Source organism: Manis javanica, chromosome 2, assembly GCF_040802235.1.
Source record: "Manis javanica isolate MJ-LG chromosome 2, MJ_LKY, whole genome shotgun sequence".
Lineage (NCBI taxonomy): Eukaryota > Metazoa > Chordata > Mammalia > Pholidota > Manidae > Manis > Manis javanica.
This window is the reverse complement of record NC_133157.1, coordinates 4,071,581-4,088,965: the sequence shown is the minus strand read 5'-3', so window position 1 is coordinate 4,088,965 and position 17,385 is coordinate 4,071,581. Positions and strand designations below refer to the sequence as shown.

The following is a 17,385-nucleotide window of genomic DNA, read 5'->3' as shown; positions in this document are numbered from 1 at the left end:
ATGTAATACTGTGTCAACTACCCTTCAATAAAAAATAATTATCTAAAAAAAAAAAAATGATGCTGAGGCATAAAAATATGCTTAAGCATAATCAAACACATGCACCTGTCTTACGAATCTTTTAAATTTATTAATTGTATACCCTCTTTAGAGTGGCTTTCAACACTGAAGTACATATACAGAAGGAAATTGAAAAAGTGAAATCAAAACTTATTTAAAAGAAACTTAATTTCACTAGATCCTACATTAGGAGCTTTCTGAAAAACAGAGTGAAAACATAACATACTGAATTACACAGTTCTCATCTGAAAAACAAAAAAGAAGTATGCTAGTTCAGCTGGAGAGTCCTGCCCTTTCCTGACGCTAATTCTAATTCAATTACATTTTGTTAATGCCCATCATGCACAAGAGTGTTGCCAGCTAGGTAATTTCCAGTAATACAATGGATATTAAGTTTTCACAGAATATAAAACTCTTTATTCAAAGAATTTCTTACACTTGAAAGGCCAGTATCATAATACCAGAAGTTAAAAGTCTGCAGAAGCTATTTTCTCTGGTGATGTAATTCAATGTGGGAAGTGAGCACAGATCTAAGAATAGAAAAATGTAAGTTCTTGGAGGCTTCTCAAACATCAATTGTTTTGAGCATGATTTGTAAGACTGTGGTCATTTGAAACTTTGAAAAAATTAAGGGACTAAAGTACAAATAAAATATTGTATACTTTAAAATAATTATTAACAGTCAGCAAAACAAACCTTCTATCAAGAAAATTATAGTCTGCTTTTCATTTTAGTTACTCGAGAGCGCTTGCCTACTTCCACACTCCAGAAAACACACCACTAAATTTTCTCAAAGTAGATGGGAGTTGCTGCCATATAACAGGTAAATGCCATGGAATCTAGAATCCAGAATAGTGCTATACAGAGCATCCACAACAGAAACATGTTCCGATGATTCCTCTCAAAAGGCCATCGAAGGCTGTGGTTATGTCCCCAAATTCAGAATTCATCATTGGCCTGATAGCTGAACTCAAAAGTATCTGAATAGGGGATAATGTAATTTTACTTTCGAGGGAAAACTGCAGGTAGATTACTGTGAATCCTGTAGATTTTTGTACATCTCAGTTCTTTGGAAGTTCTTTGCTAATTTCATCAGATTTTTAACTGCTTAGAACCATTACAGAATCACACCAGGGAATCCTCAAGCTGCAGGACAGGAGTAAGAGCCACTCCCTGAGTTCAAAAGGAGAGTGATTCCTCAGTAATATAGGATGCTTCACCAGAGGCACAGATGGAACTTTCCACAGAATTACCCTGGGGATATCACTTCTCAGGATTAGCAGGTCAGAAACTTCAAATAACAATGACTTTCTTCTATGCTTTACTGCCAAATCTCTTGAAGTTAACACATGTGCACTTCGGCTCCTCTGCACTGGCTTCCACCCTCACATTTCACTGAATGTTTTCACCAAGTCCCTAATAATCTCTGCAGCACCAAGCTTAAAAGACTGACTCCTCTAAAGCATACAAAAATGCGGGCCACGCATTCCTTAGGTAAAACAACACATCGCTCTTCATTTCTTCTACCCAACTGTCTTCATGGTAACTTCTTTCCCCCCTCCCCCCAAATATCAGTTTCCAAAGGGTTGTATCCAGTACTTAATTAACCTCTTCATTCAATATCCTTTCTGGGTGACCTAATTCAAACCACTGCTTCCACTACTATCTCTATTGAAGCATCCTCAAAACTCAGAATGTACTTAAAACTTGTAGTGCAATGCTTACCTGTTTCAGCTACTCAATGGATGATACCTGCCCTATCATTCCAAACATGTCCAATTTCTAACTGCACACTGTGAATCCCTACTCACCTAAGAGGCACCTCAAAGTAAACAAGACCAGAACAGAACAAGATTACTTCCCTTAAATCTGTTATTTGTCCTGTATTCTCTGTATCCGTGGCATTAGCGTCCCTTCAGTTTTCAAACCAGTAAACTGGGAAGTTATCTCCTTAGCCCTTACTCTCCATGAATAGTTTACCTTCCTATTTTGTACTTTAATCTCATTTAGGCTGCCACTGCCTTGGTTTAATAAAGTTCATTATTTGTCTGAATTACACAAAAAGCCTAAATGATCTGCGTGTTGTACCATCTACCATCAATTCTTCCTCCAAAATGTTGCTAAAGGCCAAAGAAAAACCAGACTTTGAAGCACAAATGACTCCTTCAGTTTGGGGATAAAATTCAAATTTCTGAGTTCACCCTACAAACTCACCCTCCGTGGTCTAGCGTCAGCATCGTCTTACCATTCCTCCTCACCTGCTTTTCCTAAAATACTTTGTGTTTGGCATTTCCTGCCTTTAGGTAAGTTCTTACATCTGCCTTGAACACACCCACCCTTCACATCTCTGCCTGGTTCTTAACTCAGAATGCACATCAGACTCACCAAGGAAACTCCAAAAAAAAAAAAAAGGAGCTACTACTGATACAACTCTGATTCAGTTTTTTACAAGAACTCCACCAGTAATTCTGATAAAACCCATTTGAGAATTACCCTTGTGTAACCCATCTCTTGGGTGTCATAATGTCTGCGGGCCTGTCTGACCCATCCTCTTGTCTTCCAGTCTTGAATAACTTTCTTCTCCACCCTCTCAGGATTTTGTTTATGCTTCTATCAGGGCACTTACCATGTTGGGCAGAGCTATTATGTGTCCCACCTCTACCACCCACCTGCTCCATCCTAAGCAATTCTGAGTCTGTTAGAGCAAGGATCTGTTTTGTTTACTTTTTTTTTACTCTGAGGCTTGTAACAAATTAAATGGCTGAAAAATGTCTTAAATGTTTACTTAAAAATAATTACCTGGGCTAATAGCTTACAGAGAAGTGATCCTCTCAGTTGAGATTCCTGGGCTTATTTGTGAATGGGTGAGGGTTTACATTCATATATACCCAGATTCTGGCCCCAAAAGAACATATCTGGGGGGAAAAAAAACGGGTGAAGTGGTTTTTACACTCCTGTCTCATGTGAGTTTCACATCAATCCCAGCTCCACAGCGGACTGGCCCCAGCTAGCAAATGCAAAGCTCAGCCCCAGGATCGTAACTCATAGTGCTGTCACTTTAAACCTCACACTTCCTAATAACCGTGAGGTGGTTCTTCCCTCCAAGCCTCGGGCGGGATTCCCTCTGGACCATTAGAGTTTTGACTTATCTTCACTCCAGAAAGGTGAGGAGAGCAGACAAGGCCTCTCTGGTTGGCTGTCAGGGCTCCGTCGCCTTCAGGTGGGGCGGGAGGGCTCAGGTGGCCGCTCGGGAGGAGCAAGCGCTCCCAAGCAGGGTGACCCCAGGGCAGGAAAACGGGGGATGCGGGGAAAGGAACGACACTTCTAGCCAGAGCCCACTCCCGCGACTCACCCGCAAGGGAACTACGCACTGTCCAGACCGAAACAGCTCCCACCAGCGCGCAGTGTAGACGACGGAAAAAGGGGGAGGGGGTCAGTGCGCCGGGACCTCCGGGTGCAGGAAGCTCCAGAGGACAGGCCATCAGACCGCGAGGGCCTCCGGGGCCGTGACCCCGCGAGGGAAGAGGCTGGGCGCGCGCCACCCCTCCCCCACCCGCCTGCACCCCACACACCGCGACGGTTTTTCGCCGCGGCCCCGCGCGCACGCTCACGCCTTTCGGGCCTGCAGCCCCGAGCCCGCCGCTCGCCTCAACCCGCCCGACTCGGCGTCTGCCGCCTGCCCACCTCCACGCCCCAGCTCAGCAGTCGGCGCGGACGGAAGCGCGAGCCCGCACGCATCCGCCTCGGTCGGCACAGCGCCACCCACCCCGCCGCCGCCGGCGGCCTCACTTCCGGGCTGCTGCGGCCGGCCAATCAGGAGCGCCGCCGCGGCTGGGGCGCGGCCCCGCCCAGGCCTTCCCGCCGGCCGGGCCTCGCCCCGACGCGCCCGAGCCGAGGCGCCTTCGGTGCCAACCCACCGGCCTTCTCGGTTCCGTTCTTTTTCTTCTTTCCCGACGCCCCAGCGCTGCAGCAGGGTCTGTGACGGATTGCGAGGGCCTTTTCTTCCCTTTGGGCCTCCTCTACAGACCTAAAGTACGGTAACATGTAATCCCGCCATCTGAGAGGAACATAAAAATACAGTAACGGAATCACGTCATCTGAGAGGAAAATAAATTCTCCGCATTACAGAAAAGGGGAACATGAGGTAAATAAAAATACAGACTTTAACGGTAGACGACTGTAAAGAAAGCCCTGGAAAGCCTACCCATTTTTCTAATGACGCCTAATTCTGACACGGGTGAGGATTCACCACGAGCTGATGCCCTAACACAGTCAGAAAAACAAAACAGCCACGAAGGCCGGTCCGCGCCGCGAGGAGGCCGAGAGGGCGCGACCCGCAGAGCCGGCGGCGGCCGTCTTACCGGAGAGAACCTCAACGGAAGAATGAGCAGAAGGGCGCGGGGCAAGAACGTTCCAGCAAGGGGGCGTGGCTTACCGGACGCCTGGCGTCCGTACACGTGCCCGAGTTAGCGCGAGACGAGGACCTATTCTCGTTTCTAGATCTTTCTCTACCCTGTGAAATACTTAAGTCATTTTCAAACCCTGAAGTGTTTAAATAAGTTACGGAACTGTTTCAAACTATACTGCGTTATATATTGTTTTTGTATCCTTTCCAAATTTAGGTTTGTATGTAATACTTTTTAAAATAAGAAGTTGGACGGGTATTGAAGAAAACAAATTAAAGGGAGATAAGATGGTAAAAGTCATCTGAATTTCCAAGTCCTTGAGATAACCATGTCTATGTATATCCTTGCAGAATTTATTACATACATAATCTATTTTAAAGTAGGAAGGAGAGAACACTTATAAAATGCCCAGTTACTTACCACACACTGTAATGAACAGAGTATCGCCCTGACTACTGAACCAGGGTACATCAGCTTTGGGCTAGGGATGCAGGAAAATGCTGTAACTTACTATAAAAAAAGAGAACAGTGGAATTTTAGGTTGAAGAAAATCTTTTGATATTTAACATTAATCTGTTTGCCTTTATACTAACAGTCATAAAATACAGTTTGGGGCATTTTTAAGGAAAGTGTCCACAAAGGCAAAATTAGCATCTAGGACCCACTAAACTCATGATTGCATCTTGCCTCTGAGCCCTCTGTAGGCCTTGTAACTTTGTCACGTTTGTTTTTAATTTGTAAACAATATATTTGCTTTTGCATGTTCTTTGCCTTTCTACTTATGGAATTATACCAAACGTATTTTTCTGCAAACTGCTTTTTACAATCAACGTTATGTCTGGAGATTCATCTATCCAAGATACACTCAAGAGTTATAAAGCACAACGCTACACAACTTGAGAGGTGTTCTTAAAAATATAATGATGAAATTTATGAATACACAATATTTATTTGGAATGAATAGCACAAATTACATATTTTTTTAAATTAGTAAGACCCACTAATATTTTCAAAGTCAAGAAAAAAAATAAACTGCAAGCACACTATAGAAGCTACATATTTTGGCTTCATACACTTTAATTACCTCAACAATTAAGTTGAAGATCATTTCCTATACGGAGATTCACAGGCTAATTCAGTCTTTTCTCTAGCAAGGTTGATGAAATTTCATTAAGAGTTCATAAAAGTTTCTTTGAAAATAATGGTTTCATTTGATGTCATGTAAATTTTTAGGATTATCAAAGAAAATTTCTGTCAAGCTTTTTATTCACATATGAGCTGTAAGATTTCAGAGCACATAGTTTGTGCAGCAATTGAACCTAAATACTTAGGTTTGATGACACATGGTTACCAAGTTGTCATAGAGGTTCTCACTTTTAGGTATGTATTACAAGTTTTATGTCAGTATTTTATGTCAAAATTTCAGTAGTTTCTCCAGTTTGATCATGTGTCTCATTCCTCATCACTATTTGAATTATCAACAATCCAGGATCCTGTAACTCATTATTTCTATTTGAAATGGATCTCTTCTTAATGAATTACGGAAATTTTTTGCTATTTCTATTGATTTCATCATTCACCTTCACTTCTGCCTCATATTCCATTGTTTTGTAAGCTTTATATAACTTATATGCAGTTATATTCAATAAAATACACAAATTTTAAGTGTATGATTTGAGGATTATTCACAACTCTAATTTCATGTAACCATCTCTAATCAAGATAGAAATCATTTTCTTCATCCAAATAAGTGTCCTTGGACCGACCACCTGTGCAGTAAATCCCCCTCTCCACACTCACCTGATAAAACTACTGATCTGATTTCTATCACCAAAGATTCATTTAAATCGTTCTAGAACACTCTATCAATGGAATTATATATTGTGTACTCTTTTGTCCATCTTCTTTTGTTCAAGATGAAATGTGTGGCATTCATAGATGTTGCATATATCAGCAAATCATTATTATAAAGTAGGATATTAAATGAATATACCACAATTTGTCTTTTTCACTCTTCTCCTGATGAATATTGGGGACTTTCAAGTGTTCTGCTATTAAGAATAAAGTTGTTATAAACATTGGTGTACAAGGCTTCTAATGGACATATGTTTTAATTTGACTTGAATAAACATCTAGGAGTGGAACTGCTGAATTACAGTGTAGGTGTGTCTTTGTTTTAACATTATGAGAACTTACAATTCATTTTCCAAAGTGATCTTACAATCTTACATTTCTTAAAAGCAAAGTATAAGGCTTCCATATGCTCCGCAACCTTGCCAAAAGTTCCTATTGTGAATCTTTCAAGTGTCAGTCATCCCAGTAGGTTAAAAGTGTACCTCATCTTTATTTCCCTGGTAAGTAATGATGAAGAATGTCTTGTCATGTTATTTATTGGGTATTAGTATATGTTCTTTGTGAATTGTCTGCATGAGTCTTTGACCATACTTTTTTAAAGGACTTAATTTTTTTAAATTAAGGTATCATTGATACACAATCACATGAGCAACATTGTGGTTACCGATTCTCCCCATTATCAAGTCCCCAACACATACCCTATTACAGTCACTGTCCATCAGCGTAGTAAGATGCTAGAGTCACTACTTTTCTCTGTCATACTTCCTTCGCAGTGCCTCCCCTACATTATGTATGCTAATCATAATGCCCCTTAATCCTCTTATCATTCCCTGCCCACCCATCCTCCCCAGTCCTTTTACCTTTGGTAACTGTTAGTCCATTCTTGGGTTCTGTGAGTCTGCTGCTGTTTTGTTCCTTCAGTTTTTGCTTTGTTATTAAACTCCACAGATGAGTGAAATCATTTGATACTTGGCTTTTTCCATCTGGCTTATTTCACTGAGCATAATACCCTCTAGCTTCATCCGTGTTGTTAGAAATGGTAGGATTCGTTTTTTATTATGGCTGAATAGTATTCCATTGTGTATATGTACCACCTCTTCTTTATCCATTCATCTACTGATGGACACTTAGGTTGCTTCCATTTCTTGGCTATTGGAAATAGTGCTGCGACAAACATAGGGGAGCATCTGTCTTTTTCAATCTGGGCTTCTGCATTCTTAGGGTAAATTCTTAGGAGTGGAATTCCTGGGTCAAATGGTATTTCTATTTTTAGTTTTTTGAGGAACCTCCATATTGCTTTGCACAATAGTTAGACTAGCTTACATTCCCCCCAGCAGTGTAGGAGGGTTCCCCTTTCTCCGCATCCTCACCAGCATTTGTTGTTCCTAGTCTTTTGGATGTTGGCCATCCTAACTGGTGTGAGGTGATACCTCATTGTGGTTTTAATTTGCATTTCCCTGATGATTAGTGATGTGGAGCATCTTTTCATGTGTCTGTTGGCCATCTGAACTTCTTCTTTGGAGAACTGTCTGTTCATATCCTCTAGTTATTTGCTTTTTGGTTGTTGAGGTGCATGAGCTCTTTATATATTTTGGATGTCAACCCCTTATCGATCTGTCATTTATGAATATATTCTCCCATACTGTAGGATGCCTTTTTGTTCTACGGATGGTGTCCTTAAAGGACTTAATTTTTTTAGAGTAGTTTTAGGTTAAATCAATATTGAGAGAAAGGTGCAGAGATTTCCAATATACTCCCTGCCCCCAACATAAGTAAAGCCTCCCCAATGATCAATATCTTTCCCCAGCATGGTACATTATTAACAACTGATGAACCAACATTGACCATCATTTTCATTTTTGGCCGGTAAGGATGGCTAGAGTAGGCTGGAGTTGGGTACTTCCCTTTCACCCAAGTCACTGGAGCTGACTGGATTTCCCTATTTTCCTTTCCCCAGGACAGTTAGGCTCTGACACTACCCTAGCACAGTAGGTTTTGGTGAGTTTCTCCTTAAGGAAAGCCTTTTTAAGAACAGAATGCTCTGGTATATTTCAAAATGTTTCCTTTTCCCCTTTCCCTGCTGGAAGACCAAGATTTTTCTCTGATAATATATTGTGGTAGACTGGTTGAGCTCCTGGAGGTAAATTTCATAAAATTGTGGGGGGCCCCCCTATGACTCAATGCTCCCAGTTTTTAACTCAGAGTTGTCTACGCTGAGCCTGCAGCCATTCCTCAATTCAGAGGAATGAATTGAGGATTCATTCTAGTCAGGTTTTCCTACTCAGCACAGGTTTCCACTTGTGGGTCTCAGCTCAGTTGAGTTGTTACACTCTGTATCCACCCCTCTGTCTCCGGTTTGTGAGGCAGCATGTCGCCCTGTGTCCTCCCCTCTCTTGTAGATCCTAGAAGAGCTGTTGACTTTTCAGTCAGTTCAGCTTTCTACTTGTTGTTGGGATGGAGTGGTAGCTTCCAAGATCCTTACATGCAGAACTGGGAAACGGAAGTAGTCTCCTTTGGCCATTTTTAATCGCGTCGTTTCAAGTTGTAAGACCTCTTTACATACTGTACATTCAAAATGATGAAACCGGACCACTTTCTTACATCATACACAAAAATAAACTCAAAATGGATTAAATACCTAAATGTAAGACCTGAAACCATAAAACTCCCAAAAGAAAACATAGGCAGTAAGTTCCTGGATGCTGGCCTTAGCAATATTTTTGTTGTTTCCTTAGGCAAGGGAGAGAAAAACAAAATTAAACAATCAGGACTACATCAGACTAAAAGGCTTTGTGCACAGTGAAGGAAACTGTCCATAAAAGGAAAAGGCAGCCTACTGAATGGGAAAATCTATTTGTGAAAGATGTATCTAATAAGTGGTACACATCCCAAGTACGTAAAGAACACATACAACTCAACACACACACACAAAAAAAAACCCAATACAATTAAAAAACGGGCAGAGAACCTGAATGGGCATTTTTCGAAAGCAAACAGACAGATGGCCAACAAGGCACATGAAAAGATGCTCACCAACAGTAGATGAATGGATAAAGATGTGGTTCATATACACAATGGAATATTATTCAGCCATAAGAAAAAAAATCCTACCATTTGCAACAATGTGGATGGAGCTAGAGGGTATTATGCTCAGTGAAATAAGCCAGGCGGAGAAAGACAAATACCAAATGATTTCACTCATATGTGGAGTTTAAGAACAAAGAAAAACTGATGGAACAAAACAGGAGCAGACTCACAGAACCCAAGAATGGGCTAAAAGTTACCAAAGGGAAAGGGACTGGGCAGGAGGGGTGGGAAGGGAGGGAAAAGGGGGAAAAGGGGCATTACAATTAGCACACATAATGTGGGTGGGGGGCACAGGGAGGGCTGTACAACACAGAGAAGACAAGTGGTGATTCTGTAGCATCTTACTATGCTGATGGACAGTGACTGTAATGGGGTATGTGGTGGGGACTTGATAATGGGGGGAGTGTAGGGCATGTATGTGAAAAGGGTGTTTGGCAAAGGTAATATTTATATGGTATACTTTTTATTTCTGAGGAAGGGCATGGAGATAAAGGTGGGAAGTTACTCATTTACCAGATAAATTTCACAGCACAGGCAGTTACCCACTCTCACACACACTTGTAGGTTGCTTCCTGAGCCCACTCATCTCTTCTGTGAAGGGCCCCTGATTTCCCATCCCACTGGGTAGTTACCCTCTCAGCAGTTCAAGGCATGTCGGTGCTAAATCCAGCAGCTCTGGAAGTGAGCCTTGACTGGCTGAAGACAAACCATCTTCCTGGCTCCACGATGGTCCAGAATTGGGCACAAGTTCTAATTTGGGCACAAGGAGCAAAACCCAGGACTTAAGCAAGAGCAGTTAGGAGACCCTTTTCTCTTGCCCTGAATGGGACGCAGGATGCTGAAATGTGGCTAGGAGGGCATCCCTCAGGCCAAGGGGGCCCCTTGTGTGGACTGAAGATGAAGTGGGCTCTAGAGAAGGTGTGTGAAGGGGGCAGCAGAGAATCGGTAAGGAAGCACACCTCTGGGGACTCTGAGTAGCTGGGTCAGCCCCTGCCTCAAAGGAGCACTCCCGCTGGGCCTCCAGTCTTGAGAGTCCCTGGATTCCGTAGATCTATGAGTCTGACTGCTTGGCACTTGTGAATTGAGAATTCTAACCTAAAAATTCACAATCCCAGAGAGAAACACTGTCGACACTTTGGGTTTAATACCTCCCATACATTTATATATATGCAATTTCATTTATTTTTTATTTTTACAAAATTGAAAAAATACACTCTTCTGAAATGTCAGTTAATAATGTTGCTTAGCCTTTTTATGTTAACCAAATCTATCAGTATCGTTTTTAATTACTGCGTAACATCCCATTCTAGGAATATATCATAATTTAACAAATTTCCTATTAAGGAACATTCACTTTTTTTTCTATTTTTCATATTATAAATGTGCCATCTTTATACACTAGTTCTGTTATTTCTTTAGGTCCTTGAAGTGAAGTTGCTGGATCACAGAATACATGCATTCTTAAGGCTTTGACTTTTACCAGAATGTTCTCCAAAAGGAACATACAATTTATACTCCCATCAGCAGAGATTGGTATGTTTAATAGACAGAAAGAGGTGACTAAAGGCACATACTTGCTAAAAAGAAACCATTCGTGTACCGACTGAATGTCTGAATGCCTATTATTTGCATAGCACTGTGGTAGGTGTTGGGGAACAGTGGGGACCAAGGACTCCTCAACTCATTTCTCTGTTTTCTTCGTTCCCCAATCACGGCAGGTTTGGAAAAATATCTAGCTTTATGGATGAACTAACTAACTTCACACATGATGATGTCACATGGATGCCAGCAGACAGAACACTCAGGAGAGGGTAGAGTTGCACCCTGGCGTGGATGGTGCCGTCACTGTATGGATCATTGCTCACCAACACCTTCCCTCCTATGCCCTCCCCTGCCCAGATGTGACTAGAAGCCTAGAAACCTTATTTCCCTTGCCAGCAGGGTTCTGCTAAGGGGCTGCTACGGGAGGTACTGGTGAGAGACTAGAAGGACTAGAAGGCAGGAGGGAGGCAGAAGTTGCTGTGTTCCAAGGAGACACCTGTTCCTGCTGAGGCCACATGGCAGAAAGAGGACACAGCGGCACGGATTTCTCCAAGGGCAGCAGCTGCAGACAGCCCCGACTCTGCAGAGAAGCCTGGGGGCATGCCAGCACCGGCCAGCCAAGGGGCTGGAGCAGCTTCCCCTCGGCTCCCCGCTGTGGGGTAACACTCAACCTTCCCCCGTTTGCTCCTTCATCCTGTTTAATAATTTTGTAACCTAAATCCCTCTATTAAATATCTGTTTGAAATATCCAGAGTGGTTTTGCTTTCCTGACTGATGGGATAGCCCAGTGTCAAAATTATCCTCAGAATCCGGTTAGGTCTGAGTTGTGCCTGAGACCTGCACGGCATCTTTCATTAAGCCTAACAGAGCCAGTTTTTCTAAAACAATGGAAAGACTTCTGGATTTCTCTGTTTTTTTCCCCCCTGGTTGAATACGAGATGAATTCAGTGACTGGCTTTGACGGGGCATCTTGTAGGAAAAATACATATCTTTAAACTGTAGAGTCACACTCAGGTAGATGTGATTCACAAACTACGACAGGCATATGGGAACTGAAACCACTTTGGGGGAACAGCGGATCCACGGCTTCCCCCTCCCATGCATCTAATACTTACCCACATTATGAATATGTACATAAACTGGGAGAACAAAGCAAAATGGCACATGTTACTCAAGCTATTGAAGTTATCATTCTTGCTCTGGGCACACATGGTTGAATCCATGTAACACATTGTTCACTGGATGTGACTCTACCTCCTGCTACAATTAGAGGAACCTGGATACTGCTGTTTCAGAAACATTAGCTGTAATTATTTTCAATATAACAGTACAGAAATATTCAATCAATTCATGCGCTCCTCTTTCTTTTCACATTCAACCACACTTGAATATGAATGTTAATCAAATTTTAATGCTCCATCATAAATTTGTTTTCACACCCTTCCTTTGGTTGCAGTACCTTCTCTTTAATAAACCTCAATAATGAAAAGAGCTGAGCTGACACACGTATAAATATAACTAAACCTAGAAAAACAAATGAGAAATAGCACCCGTTTAGCTTCTGTCATGCATGTCTTCTCCCTCGCTGTCATCGTCACAATGGAAGATGTCCCTAAACAGAAAGACTTGCTTGGGTGCCGCAGGAGACTGGACTTCAGTGCCTTTTTTTGCCATTTTCTTCTCCAACTTTTCTTTAAGCAAAGGTAGACTCGTCTCATAAAGGTAGTCTATGATCTCTAAAGAAAAGAAATTTAATTTTGAAATTACTTGTATAAAGCCTCTACCCAAAGTCAAAGACTACAGGGCATGGATGTGCTGTTACGTGTGAGATCCTCTCTAGCTGGTTTACTGACATTCACTCATTCAGTCCTCTCACAAATTCCATGAAGTAGGCACTGTTGTGAACCCATTTCTCAAATGGGAAAGCCGAGGCATAAAGACAATATGAAATGTACTTAAGGCCATGGAGTTGGTCCGGGGAAGCCAGGATTCAAACCCAGAAAGTGACACTGCTGAATGTAAGAAGTATTTCATCACACTCCAGGGCAGTGTCATCTGAACCAGTGGTCCCCAAACGCTTGTGCTGGGCAGACCATCTGAGGCTCCCCTGTGAGCTCCTCAAGAAGTCTAGCCTCTGGATATACTCTGGAGATACGATTCCATATGTCTGGGATGAGGCCCAGTGACATAGATCTTTAATGAGCTCCCCCCATAGCTCTGATGATCTGTTTGGGAATTATGTATCCAAACCACACAAAAATAGCTGCAGAAAAGGATCCGGACATCTTTTGTTTTTTCTGCAACAGGGTGTATGCAAGCCTGAGATATGAGTGTGTGCATGTGAGCGCATGGTGTGAGCATTGTGAGCACACGTGTGTGTGAACACATAGTGTGTGTACATGTGCATGGTGTGTGTGTGAGCACATGGTGTGAACATGTGTGTGTGAGTGCATGGTGTGAATGTGTGAGCACGTGAGTCTGCATATAAGCATGTGCGTTCTGAGTGCATGGTGTGTGTGCATGTGAGCACATGGTATGAGTGTGTGCATGTGAGCCCATGGTGTGTGTGCGTGTGAGCCCATGGTGTGAATGTGTGTGTGAGTGCATGGTGTGAAAGAGCGTGTGAGCGCATGGTGGCAATTCAGAAGCACTTATTTAGTGAGTGAGTGCTTTCTAGCAGCTGCACACATTTCCATCACCTCAGTTAATCCTTTGTGAAAGTCCCATCAGGTTGGGATTATGATTTGCCAATTTTCATAGTTTAAAGACTGGAGAAAGTGAGGTTCCCAGAAATTAAGGCACATGCTCAGGGTCACACTACCAGCTCATGGCACCATTTGCTGAGTTCTCAACTATTCAAATACTGAAAACACTGACCTGGAAAAGTCTTCTTCTGCCAAAAGGGAACACAGGTAGCTTTCAGCTTATAAAATTTACTTTGGACATAAGTTGGAGGCACATCACTTTAGAAAGGAAAGGGTAAAAAAGTTAGTGTCAGCTTAGAAATTGGTGATTTCTAAGTGCATCAACAAGGGGAGATACACAGATGTAAGTAGGTTTCTTAATCATCACGTCCTGAGCAGGAGATCATCATGTCCATAAACATGACAAAAACAAGACACATGTGAAAAGCTACTGTTAATTCGGCTGAAAACACACACATGCAAAAGGAAGAAAATCAATAGTACATAAGATGGATTCTGTTTCAATTAGAACAATGTACATTATTAATTGGGAAGACAGGCCCCAGATATTACAGCTAATAAGGGGTAGAGCTGGGACTTCACTAGGGTAGCCTGGCTCTAAATCTTAGGCTGTTAAACATTACATTTAGAACAAGTACATATTTGTCACCATTCAAAAGCAGATGTCCCCTGATATTTTTATTTTGCAAAGCTAAAAAAAAGTAGATGCGATTATGACTGGGTGCATGAAATACATTTTCCATTTACAATAAGTAGTACAGAAGCAACCAAATCCTAAGTTGTTTTTTTGAAGTGCAAATCACTAACTTTCACTTCCTGGACACTTCAACAATAAAAGTGTCTCTAATTTATTTCAATAATTAACTCATGTAATAGTTAAAGTGATTAGTGTGAGTAACTTTGTGTGTTAAGAAGGGACAGGAACAGGTACAGGTATGGGTATAAGATGACTGAGTTCTTAGAATAAGAAATGATAAAGGAAAAATCACTACAGACCCACAGAAATTCAAAGAATTATTAGAGACTACTATGAAAAATTATAGGCTAACAAACTGGATAACCTAGAAGAAATGGACAACTTTCTAGAAAAATACAACCTTCCAAGGCTGACCCAGAAAGAAACAGAAAATCTGAACAGACCAATTACCAGCAACAAAATTGAATTGGTAATCAAAAACCTATCGAAGAAAAAAACTCCGGGACCAGACGGCTTCACTGCTGAATTTTATAAAACATTTAGTGAAGACCTCTTTTCCAAAGAGTAGAAGAGAAGGGAATACTCCCAAATTCATTCTACGAGGCCAACATCACTAATACCAAAACCAGGCAAAGACACCACAAAAAAAGAAAATTACAGACCAATATTCCTGATGAACATAGATGCAAAAATACTCAAAGTATTAGCAAACCAAATTCAAAAATACATCAAAAAGATCATCCATGATGATCAAGTAGTATTTATTCCAGGGATGCAAGGATGGTACAACATTCGAAAATCCATCAACATCATCCACCACATCAACAAAAAGAAGAACAAAAACCACCTGATCATCTCCAAAAATGCTGAAAAAGCATTTGACAAAATCCAACATCCATTCATGATAAAAATTCTCAACCAAATGGGTATAGAGGGCAAGGACCTCAACATAATAAAGGCCATATATGACGAACCCACAGCCAACATTACACTTAAGAGCGAGAAGCTGAAAGCTTTTCCTTTAAGATTGGGAACAAGACAAGGATGCCCACTCTCCCCACTTCTATTCAACATAGTACTGGAGGTCCTAACCATGGCAATCAGACAACACAAAGAAATAAAAGGCATCCAGATTGGCAAGGAAGAAGTTAAACTGTCCCTGTTGTAGATGACATGATATTGTACATAAAAAACCCTAAAGAATCCACTCCAAAACTACTAGAACTAATATCGGAATTCAGCAAAGTTGCAGGATACAAAATTAATACACAGAAATCTGTGGCATTCCTATACACTAACAATGAACTAGCAGAGAGAGAAATCAGGAAAACAATTCCATTCACAATTGCATCAAAAAGAATAAAATACCTAGGAATAAACCTAACCAAGGAAGTGAAAGACCCATACTCTGAAAACTACAAGACATTCATGAGAGAAATTCAAGAAAATACCAATAAATGGAAACACATCCCATGCTCATGGATAGGAAGAATTAATATTATCAAGATGGCCATCCTGCCTAAAGCAATCTATAAATTCAATGCAATTCCTATCAAAATACCAACAGCATTCTTCAACAAACTAGAGAAAATCATCCTAAAATTCATATGGAACCACAGAAAACCCCGAATAGCCAAAGCAATCCTGAGAAGGAAGAATAAAGCAGGGGGAATTATGCTCCCCAACTTCAAGCTCTACTACGAAGCCACAGTAATCAAGACAATTTGGTACTGGCACAAGAACAGAGCCACAGACCAGTGGAACAGACTAGAGAGCCCTGATATAAACCCAACCATATATGGTCAATTAATATATGATAAAGGAGCCATGGACATACAATGGGGAAATGACAGCCTCTTCAACAGCTGGTGTTGGCAAAACTGGAAGCAGCTACATGTAAGAGAATGAAACTGGATTATTGTTTAATCCCATACACAAAAGTAATCTCAAAATGGATTAAAGACTTGAATGTAAGTCATGAAACCATAAAACTCTTAGAAGACAACATAGGCAAACATCTCCTGAATATAAACATGAGCAACTTCTTCCTGAACCCACCTCCTCGAGAAAGGGAAACAAAAGCAAAAATGAACTCATGGGACTATATCAAACTAAAAAGTTTTTGTATGGCAAAGGACATCATCAACAAAACAAAAAGGCATCCTACAGTATGGGAGAATATATTTGTAAATGACAGATCCGACAAGGGGTTAACATCCAAAATATATAAAAAAACTTACACACCTCAACACCCAAAAAGCAAGCAACCCGATTAATAAAATGGGCAGAGAATATGAAAAGACAGTTCTCCAAATAAGAATTCAGATGGCCAACAGACACATGAAAAGATGCTCCACATCACTAATCATCAGGGAAATGCAAATTAAAACCACAATGAGATATCACCTCACACCAGTAAGGATGGCCAGCATCGAAAAGACTAAGAGCAACAAATGCTGGTGAGGATGTGGAGAAAGGGGAACCCCCCTACACTGCTGGTGGGAATGTAAGCTAGTTCAACCACTGTGGAAAGCAGTATGGAGGTTCCTCAAAAAACTAAAAATAGAAATACCATTTAACTCAGGAATCCCACTCCTTGGAATTTACCCAAAGAATACAACTTCTCAGATTCAAAAAGACAGATGCACCCCTATGTTTATTGCAGCACTTTTTACAATAGCCAAGATATGGAAGCAACCTAAGTGTCCATCAGTAGCTGAATGGATAAAGAAGATGTGGTACATATACACAATGGAATATTATTCAGCCATAAGAAACAAATCCTACCATTTGCAAGAACATGGATGGAGCTGGAGGATATTATGCTCAGTGAAATAAGCCAAGCGGAGAAAGACAAGTATCAAATGATTTCCCTCATCTCTGGAGCATAACAAAGCAAAACTGAAGGAACAAAATAGCAGCAGACTCACAGACTCCAAGAAGGGACTAGTGGTTACCAAAGGGGAGGGGTGTGGGAGGGCAGATGGGGAGGGAGGGAGAAGGGGACTGAGGGGTGTTATGTTTAGTACACATG

General features: G+C 41.3%; 2 protein-coding genes across 8 annotated transcripts in view; both read right to left on the bottom strand.

Annotated features, from left to right (window-relative positions):
* Positions 1 to 3,847, bottom strand: part of SETX (senataxin) — an 87,385-nt gene extending 83,538 nt beyond the window's left edge. For 2 of the 6 annotated variants that reach the window (XM_073222368.1, XM_073222379.1), the window contains exons 1-2: positions 3,413 to 3,728; positions 2,860 to 2,975 (exon numbers count right to left, since the gene is read on the bottom strand). The gene's annotated coding sequence lies outside the window, so the exon portion shown is untranslated. The other 4 variants (XM_073222371.1, XM_073222386.1, XM_073222377.1 and 1 more) reach the window with 4 other exon arrangements.
* A 4,644-nt stretch (positions 3,848 to 8,491) lies between these two features.
* Positions 8,492 to 17,385, bottom strand: part of TTF1 (transcription termination factor 1) — a 28,772-nt gene continuing 19,878 nt past the window's right edge. For both annotated transcript variants that reach the window (XM_073222363.1, XM_073222367.1), the window contains exons 10-11: positions 13,827 to 13,912; positions 8,492 to 12,685 (exon numbers count right to left, since the gene is read on the bottom strand). In XM_073222363.1, the coding sequence (XP_073078464.1) occupies positions 12,504 to 12,685; positions 13,827 to 13,912 (268 nt within the window). In that variant the 3' untranslated portion in view covers positions 8,492 to 12,503. The remainder of the gene's footprint in view (positions 12,686 to 13,826; positions 13,913 to 17,385) is intronic.